Source organism: Melanotaenia boesemani, chromosome 8 (assembly GCF_017639745.1).
Source record: "Melanotaenia boesemani isolate fMelBoe1 chromosome 8, fMelBoe1.pri, whole genome shotgun sequence".
NCBI classification, from domain to species: Eukaryota; Metazoa; Chordata; class Actinopteri; order Atheriniformes; family Melanotaeniidae; genus Melanotaenia; species Melanotaenia boesemani.
The window spans coordinates 25,607,620-25,624,596 of NC_055689.1; the positions used below are offsets into that span (position 1 = coordinate 25,607,620).

At 37.0% G+C, this 16,977-nt stretch overlaps 1 protein-coding gene across 1 annotated transcript; it reads right to left on the reverse strand.

The window, feature by feature from the left end:
* Positions 1-1,029: 1,029 nt before the first annotated feature.
* On the reverse strand, positions 1,030-16,548 carry vapal (VAMP (vesicle-associated membrane protein)-associated protein A, like). The gene is made up of 6 exons (XM_041993132.1): positions 16,237-16,548; positions 9,062-9,214; positions 5,281-5,384; positions 3,912-3,992; positions 2,125-2,304; positions 1,030-2,000 (listed from the first exon to the last, which is right to left on the reverse strand). The coding sequence occupies exons 1-6, from the start codon at positions 16,292-16,294 to the stop codon at positions 1,839-1,841; spliced, it is 738 nt and encodes a 245-aa protein (XP_041849066.1). The 5' UTR covers positions 16,295-16,548; the 3' UTR covers positions 1,030-1,838.
* Between the last annotated feature and the right edge of the window lie 429 nt (positions 16,549-16,977).

Genomic DNA, 16,977 nt, shown 5'->3' on the forward strand with positions numbered 1-16,977 from the left:
ACACTTACTCAGTTTGACCACTCTCTGCTTTTAAAACAGTATTTGCCTCTTTTTGGAACAAATGTCACTCACTGGAGGGTTTATGATGCATGAAGATCCCAGTGGATCAACAGTTTCTGAAATATTCAGACCAGTCCATTCTGATGCTCGATTTGAACTTCAGATCATCTTGATCATGTCTACATACCTAAATGCATCAACTTGCCACTGTGTGACTGGCTGATTATTTATGTTAACAAGCAATTTAACTAATGGGCCTAATAAAGTGGCCAGTGTATTGTACCATTTCAAAGCTAATGATGATCACGTAAACTTTAATTCAGGTAATAAATCCCTTTGGAACACACATCCCTTTAAAATGTTTTTGTCCAATAAGTATTCATGTTGTCCAAGGAGCTGGAAAACTTGGCATACGGTACGATGAGGTCAGAGTATCTAGTTGCCATACAAGTGTGTGCTTGGTATAATTAATGTTTGACATTCATGCACTGACTGATTACCACGTGAATAAGTTTAAGCCAACTGTGGCAGTATTTCATGTAAAGAACTACATGCGGCTCCACTCACAGCAGGGTCTTTTCCCATGATGCTTTGTCCAGCATGAATTGACACATGAATCACCCAACATCACGGTTTGATTCAATGATTGAAGGTTTCAGTTTTGTGGAAAATCTCATAAAGAAAATTTTGTATTCTAATCATCATCAGGATGAAATGAGCAAAGTACGTTTGACCCTTCAAAACCCAAAAAAATAAAGCTTAAAATTCCTTGAAATGACAACCGTAAAGAAATAGACACGGCACCCTTTCGCTGCAAGTTTAAACTAATCAAACAGAATCCCAGTATCCATCTTGGTTTAAGACAGATTCAGTCCAGCTCATAAGGAATAAAGCGTTCACATCTCATCCAAAGACTGCTTTAGTTTTAGATTAAAAAAAAAAAAAAAAAAAAAAGACTGGTGCTGTTTAATTATGAACAACTTAATGTGCGTCAATCAAGGAGACACAGGAAAAGACGGCTATGAAAACCACTTTTTTCATTTTTATTTTTTTTTTCAATGAATACCATGGAACAAGATTTTTAAAGAATGGAAACCTCATTTCAGTCATTAGCTTCAGAAGGAACATGTGTTGTGTAATAATAATAATAATAATAATAATAATAATTAAGTCTCCACTGGTGTTGTGAGAAAAAGGACAGGACAAATGTACAAGAAGGAGGCACCTATATCCCCAGCTGGACCTGAACATTCCAACACAAGAAGTAGAAATTCCAAACAGATTTACTTCAGAGGCAATCATCCAGCAACAGGTAATAAGGTCTTGTTAAATGGAAGTTCTGTCCTTTTTTTGTTTTTAAAAGTTTTTAAAATAACATTTACAAGACATCTAACATTCCATTCAATTCCTATTAAAACAGAGAAAGAAAAACTGACTGCATTTCACCCATTTTTCACAGCACACGCATCGTCCATGTTGCCCGATTGTTTACACATTTCATTGTCCCAACCATTAAACCTGTGTTATCTGTGTGTCCAGCCATTAGAGAAGAGGGGGAAAAAAAAGGGTGGGGGGGGTTGTTTTTTTTTGTTTCGCCTTCCTTTACTTAACTCTGTGTGCACTAACTGTGTGAAACTGTAAAAAGGCGGCGCTTTCGAATGATGGTGTACAGATGTGTTCACTGGAGGCCACACTACCAATGATATGGTAAAGTCAACAGAAAGACTTCTTGGTTTTTGCAGGTCTTTTTTTTTGTTGTTATTGTTTTATTGTTTTATCTTTTTTGTTTTAAATTTTAGAGCCAGAGCGGGGTATACGCCCAGCATGCATCTCCCAGTCTACAAGATGAACTTCCCTAAGAAAAATCCCATGAAGATGGCTGCTATGACGACGAGGAGGGAGGGCAAGAAGGCGGCGCTGGTTTCTCGGCCGAGGAGGTTAGTTGAGTTTGATGTCATGTGGTCTGAGCGGGGCATCTTTCTCATTCTAATTCCATCTTCCTGCAAAAAGAGAAAAAAAAGAAGAAATGAGGCAAAAGCATCTGTACTTGCATCCACTAAACATCATAATTTGTTTTACATTTCTGTCATTCTATTAAGAACATGACCCGTCAGCATGTCTAACCTTTAATTGCCGGTTCTCCTCAGTCAGCTTGTTGATCTCAACTTGCAACCTCTTGCACTTCTCCAGCACTTTTTTCATCTCTGTATCGTCCACTGTGGGAGCAACAGGCACCGCGGCCAGCGTCGGCTCAGCCTTCACGGAGTTCATCACCGGAGCCGCTCTGGTCGCCTCCAAGTCATTCTGCCCAACAAAGGGAAGAAGAGTGTCACTGAGGTGAAATCCAGCTGGGCTGGAGCACAAAAAAAGTGGGGAAAACCAGCCCCTGGATGCGAGGTTGTGGCAAAGAAAGGCAGCCTTGTCTGAGGCCGATGGTACCGGATCAAAGAGACCAGAAAGTCACATTTGATGTGGCTTTGTAATGTGGGACAGACAACATGACGACATGGGGACATAAGGGCTGCGTTATGGAACTACGACCATACTGTGGATGAAAGCTGGTGATCAGTAAAGGAGCAGAATATATTACCATAGCAACAACTTAACCATTTAGTATACAGAGAAGCCTATTAAGGTATTTTGGTCAGAATGATACTAAATATATTAGAAGTGTAAAGATGCTCCAACATGTATGTGCAAGCCAAGACCTCTTTAGTTCCCACTGCATCAGAGAGCACTTTTAATACATTTTCAAACAGAAAAGGTTTGCTGAAGAAATTCACACCTTTTTAAATCTGTCTGAATCTTGAGTGGCTGTGCAACAATTTTGCAAAAACTAAATTTAAGTGAGAATGGAGAAAAAAAAAAAAAAAAAAAAAAAAGGCAGCTTGCCACATTTCACGGATAATAAAGTCCGTCAACGTGCTGCTGCTAGTTTAGCTTTTTCTCCTTGTATATTTTATGGAAACATTTCCATCCTACAAAGTGACATACTAACATATTACACATCACATGCATGCTATACGTGCCAAAGCAGAGAGCAGACTGACTCAGCAGCCCGCACGTCCACACTGTAGATGCTTATTAAGCTAAATCTGGCCGACTCGTTGGCCTTTTTCACCTGAACTGGGGCGTCCTGAGCTGTCCAGAGGCACTGCTTATGTAAAGGACCAGCCGCCTCTACCCATTTGTACAGGCTCCCGCTGCTCAGAGGCATCGTTCAATAAAGTTAGTTCTATATACTGGAACCCATCGCTATAGCGCATCTTTACATCTTTGCACAGCACTGATATGTGCCTGGAAAATATTTGCAAAACTTCATCATTTTCAAGCTATGGTGAAAGTGTTGTCATGGAAATGGTAATAGTCTAATACAAGGGCGATAAGCAGAGCCAGCTTCTCCCCTCATGGGAAAATGGGTGTATTTATGAATCTGACTTGTTCAAATCACCACAATGAGTAACATCTGCCTCCTAATCAATATTAATTCAACTGTTTATTTCACGTCTTCAAGTTTCCTCACCTTTAAAGAAGTTTCACAGCAGATGATGCCAAGAAAATGGGTGAAGTTAAACCCAAAGGCATGCAGTCACAGTCAGATGCATGTTTAATGATTAATGCATCCATTAATAAAATATTTCCATGTAACACATTAAAAGTTTTTGTCATTGCCATCATATATATATATATATATATATATATATATATATATATTAACATCTGTCTTTAAGGAAGTTTCTGTTTTTTCCTCCAGACTGAAACAATTTTAATACAAATTTAAGACAAACCTGACTGGCTATGTTTTCTATGCTTTGGCCAGTTTTTCCTCAAGCAGAGCACACACAAATACACAGATACACAGAAAGCAAAACAAACTTCACATTATACATTGTTTTCTAAGCACTTCTTACCACTTTATCATTTTCAGAAGGCAGCTCAAAGACGCATCTCAGTTTGGAATCCATGAGATCATCAGGATTTGCATCTCTCCACTGGTGGAAATGAAAAAACGGGCATGTTACTCATCAAGGAAAACTGCTAGCAGCTGGATTTTTTCCACACAAACACACATATACACTCAAATGCACACATGGATACACATTTACCACACCACCTCATACTATTCACAGACAGAGCAGCCTTGAACCTAAAGACATTATAAGGAAAAAAAAAGCACCATTTCACTTCCAACAATAACAGGTTTGATGTTATTCCATCATTTTAAATGCATTGTTTGGATTATGAATTTAAATAGAGCTCCAAATAATGTAATAAAAGATATTTATCAATTATTAATATATTTAATAAACAATATAAACTCAATACTGCATATCAGGACTAGTCGGACCTTTGTTTCCCAACACTTCCTGAACTGTGGCATGTGTGATAAGCAAGCCAGCTCATAAATACATAAATACAAGGTCGAACAAAGCCTTTGCTGCCCTCTGGTGGACAACTGGAGAAAAAAAATCTGAAATTATTTCACGTTTGCTTATAATGTATAATGAAAACTAAATTACAATTTGGATTAATTTAAAAGTGAATTTTTTTTTAGCCTATGTTGACCACACCATCCTTTTTGACATGTACAGTTTTTATAGCCTAACGGAGTCTATAGCAGAGCTGTGCCTAAGCTACCCAGAGAATGACATAAATTCTGCTTGATGAACTGATCCTGGATTTAGCTGTAAACATAAAAATATATAAATATAAACGACTAACAAAATAGAGGCTTTTACAAGGAAAAGTAATTGGGATATCCTGTTAAGAAAGTGGATAATATGATTAGCATTTATGTTTTATTACAAGAGGCATATGTTTGGTCCTAACCACAACAAGACTTCACTAAGGCTGGATTCAAATGGACGTAATGCATCGATGCTTGATGGTAGGCGTCCCTGATATGTGGAAGTAGAGTTAAAAAAAAAAAAAAAAGTCAAGTAATAAGATGAGGGAAATACAGAATAAGTGTGATCAAGTTGAGATTTTCTCCGTTTTCCAGCCAAAAGAAATGCGAGCTAAGAGAGGCCACAATTCACTTCAGAGTCATGAGACTATTAAAACCTGAACCCGTGTTATTTCTCCCTTATAGTAAACTGTGTCATTTAAATGTTCTTTTTGGGTTTGTTTCCTTTTCTAATCAGAAAATAAATCCGTTCAACTGGTGTAACCTACTACCATAGGATTAAATGGGTTACAAGTCGCTCAAACGAGCTTGCAGTGGAAAAACATATTCAACATTTTACTGAACTAAATAGAAATTATAAGAAAATGACTTACCAAGGAATCCATGTCTGAAACATTTGGTGGAGCAAAAATAGTTTGCACCATGAATTTGTGCTTACTTTTCTCATTAGGATCATACTCAAAGGGTTGTAGCATAACTGTGAAGAAAAAGGAAGATAAAGAATATTAAAATGTCTGCAAAAATAAATCTTAACACCTTCACATTTATTACAGCAAACAAATGTATCGGGCACTGAAAAATAAAGTTGTGATAGAAAAAAAATCATGAACAGATTTTATCTTTGGATGTAAAACAAAAAACAAAAAAAAAACCCTGAATCAACTTATTTCAAACACGCACTTGCACGGACAGCTAAATCACTATTAACATAGTTAGTTCAAAGTGCCTTTAAAAATAGAGACATTCCTGCTTCCAGGCGGTCTTACTATCCATCTCTTTATGGAGCCTCAGACTGAGTCCATAATGCTCAGATCTGGGGCATTATTTATAACCACAGCATACAGTTAAGTGCCAGAAAGAAGCTGTTTATTCTGCAAACTGGAGATCTAGAAAAGTAAACTTGAAAGGAGAATGTGAGCACCTTTATGCAAAATCTGAACACCGGCATTTTGGAAACAGTGACTCCTAATATATGTAATGAGGTAGAGCCAACCTAGAGCCACAGTGTGGACATAGAGCCACTTAATGTGCTTTACAATCAATATTAAAGACCAACATTGGTATTTAGAGTTAAACTATTTCCAGTATAATTCTCATTTCTTACAGATGGGCGATAACCTAATTATCAATGAAAATATACACTCATTATTTAATAAACAGCTATCTCATCAAACTCTGAAACCCTGAAAAGCAGAGAAGATGCCAGAGTAATATTCATGGTCAGATGTGAAGCAGCTCAGCCGCTGAAATGCAGGTAATGCCTGAAGCCTGTCTGGACATAATACTTTTCAATGAAATCACATAAATTCAGCTTATTAAAAGAATCACCATTAATTATGGGATTGTAACATTAAAACAAGCCACTAACCTCAAATAATTCCTGAACACAAAGTTACTTCCAGCAGAATTTCTTTTAAATGATTTCTCTTTTCTTTTATTTTTAAGAATGTAAGATTATTACAGGAACCAGAATAAAATCTGTACTTAAACACAGTCAAAGCACACTGGAAGTACCACACACACTGCGACATACACTGCTTTTTCCAGTGAGCGTACACACTACCATTTGCACATATCGACTGCCTGAAAGGTGAAGACTGAAAATCTAATCTCTCACGTAGTCACTTTCGATCATTACCATCATGACTCAACCGAAAGAAGTGGTTGAAGTGGGTAAATAGCTCATTTTAAACTCTTATTTTTGTGATTATCATATTCTAAGGGTTAAACGATCAACGTTTTTACGGTAAACATGTTCATTAGTATTTGGTCTCAGGTGTTGCAGCGAAAGCAAATCAGAAGGTATAAAATTCGCAGACAGTCCTAATGGATTTTAAATCGGCTAAATTTGGCCAACGGGACAGGTACGGGTCTTTAAGGTCTTCATCCTTGTCGGTCTGCTTTCGTCGAATCTTATTATAAAAAGACGGAAAAACAGAGTACGATCGAAGCCTGATCCTTGTAAACAAGTGGACTGATTGATAAAAACATTTCAAATTAAATTCATGTACGCTTCAGCAAATAAAGTTTTTCTAATGCTTCAAATAAGGCAGCAACTGATTCTTTTTGCACTCTACTGTCTAAGTTATTCACTTTCCTAATTTAATTTAATGAGCAAATATGGCCAATGTAATTGTTTACTTAGTGCGATACGCCATCCATTTTTTATAGATTTAAAGGAATTGGGTCTGTTTTGCTTTGAAAGGTGGTGAGAGGTTTTCCTCTGAGATTCTAATAATTCTTTTCTTTATGAAAGTGCTATTTGATTAAACCAACTTAAAACAACCAACAGGTATCGCTAGAACAAATACATACAGGAAAGGAATCTGTCTTTGGTAAAAGAGAAGTGACCACACAATCTGACCACTACACAGTGAATAAGAGGCTTTTCTGCCAGCTGCTATGGCTGCCTGATAAATCAAATGATTTTGTTCAATTCAGATTTTAGTTTCCGCTCGTTAGAAAAACAAGATAATCGAGATAAAACGATTACCGTCCTCCATTATCCTCTGCAATGTTGCTCTTGTTTTGTCATGCATTATAAATTTATTGCATCTTTTTCAGGGGGCCTCTGCCCCTCCCTGATGACCCAAACTGACTGACTGCCTGCCAGGCGGTGTCAAGGTCAGGTCAGCTTGAAAGACTATGGCAGAGACGGTCTTTGGCCAACAAGAAATATAAAACTAGATCAGATGTCTGAGAACACCCCAGAGAGTTTGCAGAACAGCAAAGTGTCTAAAACGAATGAGCAACCATGTTTAATAACAGCAACTTCAATATTAACCAAAATGATTAATCAACTGTAAAAACACTAAAGTCCATCACTTCACACACATTTCTTCTGGCAAATGTGTGATAAACATGACAAAATTGAGAGTTTGATATTTAGTTTACAAACCTAACTTCAGGTTGGCTAAATATCTCTTATTTTAGGCCCTTATACACCAAGCTGACCGTTAGCCCTGGGGGTCATTGGTAATGTCAGTAAATGATGATTAATACATGTATTACCGCCCTCATCTGAGTCAGGTAGTTACATCCTCTTGCACATGTCTAAAACATACATATAGTAGGTAATTCACAGTTTGTGCTTCTGCTCATGTACATGTTGTCATGCTAGCTATGCTCCTCTGTAGATGATCAAATGTAGCCCAAATATTGGTACTAATTAAAAAAAAAAATCTGATTGTCAGATACTAATCAATTCTAAAATTTAGCATCTAGTTAGATATTAATTAGCACATGTTTCGTTCTTAAGAGCAACTTTGGCATCTGCTAGTTCACGAAAAGGACCAGTCGCCTCTACCCATTTTAAAAATGTTTTTAGTTAAGTCATCTTAACTAGTTTGTTCTATTGCTTAGTTGATCTCTGCTCAAGTATTGCAAAGAAAAGGATACTTATGTAAATAGGTGTACAAACAAGTGGCTGGTTTTGTTGCACCACAGTGAGCAAACAGAACACTGTTGAGACTGTATGAAGACTATCTCTGCACAAACTAATAGAGCTTTAAAATAATTTATTTCACTGTTAATGTATTTTTATATATTTTTGTTGTATTGTTTGGATTATGCTATTTTTGTTGTGTTTTGACTTTTATTAAAAATAAAAAATATTTTTTACTCTTCTATAGTAGTGAAAATAGTATTGAGCTTCATCCTTAGTATCAGTATCAAAATTTGAAATTTTAGTATCGTAACTACCTATCTGGTAGCTGCTCGGACCAAACACATTCAAATGGACCTGTTGCTATTCAGCATACCAAAGTAAGACAATGAGCAGAAGAACAACGTGGACAACTGAGTGAGGAAAGACGTTTCAGGAGAATCTGCACCACAGCCGACCCAAATTCTGGTTTTGATTGAGTCAAATGCGATATAGCTCTTACTAATATTTGTTAATAATGTTTTATTAATACTAATTTGCTAGCTGTCTAAAGCCAGTACCCACTTCCAATATTTTATAAAGGAAATATCAGTGTTTACTGACTCTACAACTCTGACACATCAGTTTTATCCGCATTCATTATGCTGGTCATTTCCACAGCGTTAGCATCTGGCTTTATTGTACTAAATTTCACCTCTGCAGTTTCCTTCCAAATAGTTCAATCAGTATTAACATTTTATCTGATAAAACTGAAGTTTAAAAAGTCTTACCTGAAATGGTGACAGTTGCTCCTGCATCAATGACTCCGCTATTTGGCCGTACACAGTACCTGCGTGGTGCTGTTGTTTTCACTTTGAAGCAAACTCTTCTGTCAGAAGGGTTCTTCAATTTGAGGTTAGTGGTGACTACATCTGTGAAAGGACCTGGTGGATAGAGGACAACATACACCAGAGCATTATTGGCTTTGCATTTTGAAGTACACTTTCCTACACTCTGACAATGATAAAATCAAAATTAAAATAATCTGCAGCTACATAAAAAGAGCTAAAGATAGACAATATTCAAGTTAAGTACAATTTGCTTCATATTTACAGTAAAAATACAGAAATCCAGAGTAAAACATCCTCACTGGAAGAGCAACCGGCCTACTGTTTATTCCTTTTTTCTTTGGTCAAGGACCAAAAAACCTTAAAAAGATTAGTTTAAAGATGTAGGAGGGAAATCTAATTAGAGTTACATGATTAAAAAGTCTGACTTAATACTGGATTTTATCAAGCTATAAACAATTTGTTCTAGTATATGTATAGGTTTTCTGGTGCATGACAGCAAAGAATACAATTTGCTTGACATATTCTAACATTGCGTGCATAGTTAACATGAGGCTTTGCCATATACAAATCTGAAGCTTAGTGCAGACGTGCAAACAGGCGTGGAACTCCAAGTCAAACTCTTCCTGCACATGCCTTCAGACGTGACAGGCCAAACCGCCTGAACCAATTACGTTTTCTTCCAGACAGATAATTTCATATGCATGTCCCATGATGAAATTGGAAAAGAAGGTCCTTCCCTAGTCAAATCATATATCAGGAGATCAATAGTTGTATAATGTCTTTCCATCTTGTGACTGAGCTTGCTTCAAATTAGGTCCTTAACCAGGATCAGCACCATCCAGCTTTGATCGCTCGAGTCCTGCCAAAAACACAAGTCAACTCGATGGTACCCAAAACTCAATCAGAGGAATTAGCCTGGGAGCTTGAACAAAAACCACATCTCATGTTGCATAGTTTTCTGACATGAAAACTGCATTATGAGTGATGTCTGAATTTGCATGATATTTTGAAACTGCTGAAGACCTTTCTTTTCTATGAGGGAATTCCAAATTTGGATATGGAGACGAGAAATGAACCACTTTTGGATTGTTGCTGTAAACCTAGGCTTCATGAGACAATCTGTAGCTAGATGATTTTTTTTTTAAAGATAAAATGTGCTAAATCAGCTTTAAATCTCCACCAGATCTTTCAGAATCTGGATGCTCCAATTTATCATTTACTGAGAAATAATGCAGGGTGTTTAATCCAATTTTATTTTCTAATCTGATTTTAGCTTTTAAAATGAAAAAAGAATCAGGATAAAAGAATCAATGGTCAGCATTTCATCTTGCAGAAATCCCTGCATTCAGTCTCACTTTATAAAACCCAGAGCTTCACGAACTACGTGCACTTTTACCCCCTCCACAAACATTCAAACTTGCTTACTTCTTTAGTTCAGCTCAAGTTAAGGATGGCAGAAAGTGACCCTTGTGTCAACAGGACCTATCTGGAGACGGTACAGTTGTGACTATATGTCAGTGGGGGAACCAGAAAACCCATCCCCAGCCACAGTGAGCTCTGCTTAGTTTTCAGGTTGCCCTGTTTTTCTTCCTTTGAATGCACATGACAGGACTGTTTGATGGTGGCTGATCTTGAGACACAGATTTGGAGGTCACAAAAACAAATCACTCTGGAAATGTCTCCCGATCAGATGACTATTTATTTTTCATGTGATGGAATCTGTTGGTAAATAAAAAAGTTTTCTTCCAAAAATTAACATTTAAACAAGTTTATAAAAAAACAGAATTCAAAATCAACCAAAAAAAAAAATCACATAAAGAAGAAAAACTGCAGAACAGACATCAGGGTTTACCAAACCAAGCCGCATCGAAGGGAGAAAAGAAAAAGGGAGGTATGGAAAAACGGGTAACTGGGATGAAAGAAGGCAGATATCTTGCTCTTAACAAGAGTTAATGTGTTTATTACATCTCCCTCGCGCCAGTAAGAGACTCCAGTTTTTAAGATAAAACTTTAAAGATAAAAGACGAAAACATGCTTGGTTACGAAAAGCAGGAAATGCAGCTAAATAAAACAAGAAGACATTGTGAATGATGTTAAACTGGCCCACCACAGAGCTGAATGAATTGAATCTCTAGCTTTGAGCAGAGTCTTGCACGGGTTCAATTTTTTCAACCCTCACCTCATACACCTGTTATGCTAATTACCAAACAACCCATCACCCACGTGTTCTCCCAGCCAAATCTGGACCCAACCTGCTGATATGTAACCCGCGACCTGAACTGTGGCCCATATTTAAAACAGTCCTGATCTTTGGAGGCGGTTTATTATCAGCTGAACTGAACATATTTCAAATAACTTGCACCGTATTGTACTGAGTCATATTATTTCGGTGAAATGTTTTATCCAGATATCTGCTTTGCAAAAATAAAACATCCTTGATCCCTGGTTTAAACCGTGTTCTCTGTTTTTGAATCACAAATCCAGCTCTAAGAAAGGAAACTCTGGCGTATCATAGTTTGGAATACTGTTATTTAAACATCCAAAATACAACAGGGTTATTTAATACCTATATTTAAAGAAAAAAATTCTATTCTCATCCATGATCGGCCTGCACCTGTTATATTGCATGCCACCTGCAGTTACCCTGCACGCTGCAAGATTCTGGATGTAAGTCAGAGACCGACTAAGCCCATTTTTACCAAAACACCTGTACTTTTTTTTGTTAGATTTACCAAACTTTGTTGTTTTTAATCCAGTGGTAGGCAACCTCAGCCCATACAACTTGTAATTTATTTATTTAATCTTCTTTTAATTTATTTGTCTGTTCTTTTTAATTTCCTCTTGTGTATTTTGTCAACCTGTTTTAGTGACATTTTGTCTCCACAATGGTTCATCAGCAATAATTTGTGTTATAAATAAAGTATCTAATGCCCCATCTGAGTTTAGAAAAGTTTGATTGGGAATTAAAAACAATTATACTGTAAATGCTCCATGTCTGACATTATTTTAAGCATTTTCTTATTCTTAAAAGTCTTGTTAAAAAGAACAGACGACAAATAAATATATATATTGTTGATGCACCTGCTGCTGGTTCAAGTGTGCAAAATACTTCTTAAAAATTCAAAGCAATTATTCTTACACAAATTACAAATTATGTTCTTAAAGACTTAATCCAATCAGCACTAAAGTTTAAGAAGTCTTAATTTCTCATAAAAAAAAACAAAAAAAAACATGTAAATTCAAATCTGAATCAATTAATCTGAATGTGGTGGTGATAAACCAATGTTTTGGCTCAGCAATTATCTTTATACATAAATACATGAAAAAGGTTCAAATGTATTTTTTAGAGTCTGTGTTTAACAGCTTAGTTGGAACTAAGGAAATCACAAAGTCCACATTAAGTCTTTTTCCATGCAAAGAGATAAGAAGTAATGCATGACTACAGTGGCTCCACCCAACTCAAGATAGTCACAGTGTTGACTACGGTCTTGTTATCAAAAGGTGTGGAACAAAAGCATTCCTATAAACTTGAAAAACCTCCTCCTAGACATGGTCTAACACACAATACTCCAATTAGTTGGCAGTCTGTGCTTCCAATGTCTACATTTTGAGTGACCTGCTGAAGGAAAGGAAATTATTTTAAAATAAAATAATAAAATATCAAAGCCAAATTACTGTAGCAACGATGTCTGCAACAGTTTTCTGAACTAGTTATTGTATGACAACAAAGTGCCATTCCTTAGTTTAACGTAATATAATTTAAGCCTACTGTCTTCATCTTTGTCTGCTGTCATAAATCAACACCCAAAAGGCAAAACTCAAAACAAACCATTTCGTTCCATTAAATAACAGCAAGATATTTCCAGTACCCGAGACATTATGGTATGTAAATGTGATTTAGTAGTATACATCAAAAGAGCATGACAGGCACAAAGACTTAAGTCTGTAAGTTGTCTCAGACCATCAATAGTGTTTGCTGACTTCACCAACATGAGTCTTTTCATAGTGGAGCAAACAAGAAACACCCACTCATAAAAAGGAGTGCAAAACCCTGATTCAATTTAGTTATTAAACCCTTTTCTTTATTACACTCTAAATAAGGGCACAGACAGTCAATGCTTCAACATAATGGAATTTAAAGTTGACTAAGTTCTATTTCTAAGCCGTCTTGTAGAAATTGTGAGGTTACCTTTCAAGCTCTGAAACAAATACAACAGTAGAAAACCGTTGTGCACATTAGATGCACACCCACACAGCCTGCATCTATTGCCCAACTCTCTGAGATGCCACCTTTGCTCAAACAGTGCAAGCTCCATCTCTCTCATCTTGTTGCATGTATGCTGAGTTAGGGTCCCCCAGGCCTGCCCTGTTCTAAAAATACCAGCCATGGAAAGGAGGGCTGCCCCCTCTAGCTTGCTGAAGGAGTCCCAACAGAGGCTCCAAAACAGACCAGGTCTCACATACACACAGACCAATTTAGCCTGGTCTCTGTGACAGTAAAATAAGCTGTGGCCATCTTCACGCTCCTCATATTGCTTCTCAACATCAGAGCAGGAATTATCACTCTCTTTTGTGCTCCTTCTGAAATACGGAAGAAAAACCCTCAAAATTAATAAATAAAATTGATTTGTAAAGGAGCAGATGCAGCATTACGGAGTATAAAATAAGCTTGTAAATTCAGCTTACTCCAGATATTAATTTTTTGCAACTGTTTGGCAATCTGATTTGTTTCACTCATTTTAGGCCATGACCTGGCCATTAAGACCCTGGCATTAGCATTTTCCTTCCACATTCCTTAGATGACAAGTTTTGGCCTCAGTGAAACAGGATAGTATGACGGAATGCTTATGAATTGATTATGGCTGGTATAAACATCATTGTTGCCGCAGCAATGCAATTTAGCCTTTCATCCATTTCAGTATAGAAAGACCAAAAGGTTAATTTGATGAGGGGGAAATGTAAACCCTGTGACTGATCGTAATCAGAATAAGTTGAATTAGAGCAGGAATTCTTAAAATCAGGTAAAATATGGCGGTCCATGATGATCAGATTATGATGAACCATGTCTGTGCCAGGTGATTAATTGTCCGCATCAATTTAAGGCTTGGCTGAGGAACAAACATTCATGTATGTAGTTGAGTCTAACTCTTGACCTCATTTTAGAAAGCTTCATGTGGCCAAAATAACCTGACTTAGCTGACCATTGCACCAAAACACACCTGCACTGGATGCTTTTCAACAATCTGACTAAGGGGATTGAGTATCATCACAAACAAAATAATATTTTAAATCAGTTTCTTAATTCAATCCTTTTTTTGCACAGGCTTTCCCAAATTGTGTTTAACTTAAATTTTGTTGATTTGTAGCCTCATCGTCTTTGAAGTTATTATATTCAAGCAAGCGGAAAGAAGACTTTACCCCTTTTAAGGAATGTGTCAAAGCCAGGCAACCACCTGAGGCTACTCGCGATGAGGCCTGCAACAATTAGTAAAACTGGCTGATCAAAACTGTTGAAGCTAACAGAGATCATTTTGAAGAACTCATAAAAATTCCCATTCGATTGTCTGAAAACAGCTGGAAGAAACTTAAGAGAAAAGTTACAATTTTCATGTAGTACTCTACCTCTGTTATGGTTTAACAGCATTATCTGTTGATTTCAAGGCACTTAACTTCTGATATACAACTAATTGTGCATTTCAAAGGCTTTCTTTTTCTATTGACATTGTGAATTTACTAGTAAATAACTCGGGATAATCACTGTAGACAACTTTCAAGTCAAACAAATTAGGAGAACCTGATAACTGCAAGGAGGTGATCTGTGACACTTAACAAAAACATGTCAAGCACCAACTCTATTATAAGTAGTATAGTGAAATAAATAGAAAAACACAGCCTTAGTTGCACTTATGTGTATTATGTATTTGCCAAGCAAACTGTTATGATACCCACTCCTTCTTTTAAAGACCAACAAGACATAGGCTGACAAATTATTCACTTAAGAGCAGCAGTCCATTAATCAAAAAACCTGAAACTGCTGGAAAAGCAGAAAATAATTCAAGGTCAGAATGAATTACATTAAGGATGTTAAGATTATTTTACATTACTATGAGCTATGGACTGTACTGAAAGAAGCAAAGCACAGCAAACTGTCACTTTGTTCACTTGTTATGGTCACTTGTTCACAACAGCAACAGATGGATTCACATAAATGGTACTAAGTGAAGCTATGTGTAGGAGTTTCAAATAATATTTCACAGCTAATAGGTCTGCCATATTTAAAAATAACTATTTGTACACAGAGAATAGCTAATAATGTAGCTTGCTAGCCTGACTATCGTTAGCCAACAGCTCACTGACACATCATTGAACCTTATCACTACCAAGAAAGCAATCAGTGGCAACCTAATGAAACCTCTCTGGTTTGGTATGACTGTGTTGTCATATCTGGGCCGTTATCCTGGACACGTTATATGTTTAAAATCAGCTCATATAGCCAATGTGTTCATAAGAAACTAACGTTGGCGCAATGCTACAAAAAATGTTTTATGTTAACGTTCCAGATAGTTAGCTAAGTTTGCCATTAGATTGTCAGTCACTTTACCAGCTTCACACGGAAAAGTATCAGCGTCAAGTGTGTCAGTTTAGACATTTTGTGTGGCCACAAAGTTAATTTCTGTTCTAAGTACCTGACTATGGACCACTAGGGATTTCAGAGCTGACCCACTCTGGAAAGAACAGTTTAACGTTATTAACACCAGTGGCACCCGCATAGTAGGGAATGTAATAGCTCAAATAAACGTTCTGCATAACATGTTGGTTTTAACTCCGTTTCGGGGATCCAGAGTATTCAAAATGAATTACGAGGCGTTGTCAGTGAAGTAGTCATGAATGGCAGGCCGTCTAGATGCACGCCACGCCGGTTATCCACGTCACCACAGTTCGGGGCTTGAGCGGCCCGTCCTTTCCATGGCTAACTTAAAATGGCGGTGAATGCTAGCTAGCCAGCTAGCATCGAAATTCGCTTGAAGGGAAGTGAGAAATCATTTCAGTCAGGTAAGACTTCACCTTCACTCACTAGATATTATAACGCGTCAAGACGTTTTCTTTCTACCTACCTTTAAATCTGAGGTCTGAGGGAGGGTCGAGGATGAGGACCTGATCCAACTTGGACATCTTAACTGAGGGGATGCACTTGGTGTCGGTATCGGGGACTGACAAGTGGAAATCCTGGATCCACCGCCACTCCTGAGTCAATACTCTGAGCTCTGCGAGCGAATGAGCAGCATGTCAGTAGAAATACTTCAACGCGCGAGACCACAACCCTGTACGGCGTCCTCGGGGCTCTGTAACTGATGAGATTATAGTACAATAAACTCGTTATACTAGTGTACTGAAATGCTTGACAGGAAGAACATCTGATAAAATGTCAAGAGTCCCGATATGACCCTCGCAAAGTTAAATGGCAGTTACCTGTTTCTGGTTTAAATGGCACCTACACCGTCCCAACATAATTTACCACTGTTACAATCACGGTCCTGCCTCTTGGATAAAAATATGGAAGACAACATGTAATGAAGAGAAAGTGTCTCATAATTATGACCCTATTAATAATCATTTCCAGATTTTACCTATTTTACCCCCAACTAGATCCAAATACATATATCAGTATTTCCAACCAATAATAATAATAATACAATTAAATTTTTTGAATTTTTAAAATTATTTTTAGTTTTCATATGCACATATTTATTTATTTATTTATTTATTTATTGTATGATAGAACTATTTTAATACTACTGTGAAATAAATGTTATTTTTTACTGGAAAGTGAAAACCAGCAGAAATAAAGGATTCGC

What these genes read in the sequence shown, in the direction of transcription:
- vapal (XM_041993132.1), bottom strand. Translation starts at nt 16,294, where the DNA reads ATGTCCAAGTTGGATCAGGTCCTCATCCTCGACCCTCCCTCAGACCTC. An exon ending in AGCAACTGTCACCATTTCAG is followed by an intron (nt 5,385 to 9,061) that starts GTAAGACTTTTT and finishes TTTTCTTCACAG; the next exon opens with TTATGCTACAACCCTTTGAG. An exon ending in CTTCTGAAAATGATAAAGTG is followed by an intron (nt 2,305 to 3,911) that starts GTAAGAAGTGCT and finishes TTTGTTGGGCAG; the next exon opens with AATGACTTGGAGGCGACCAG.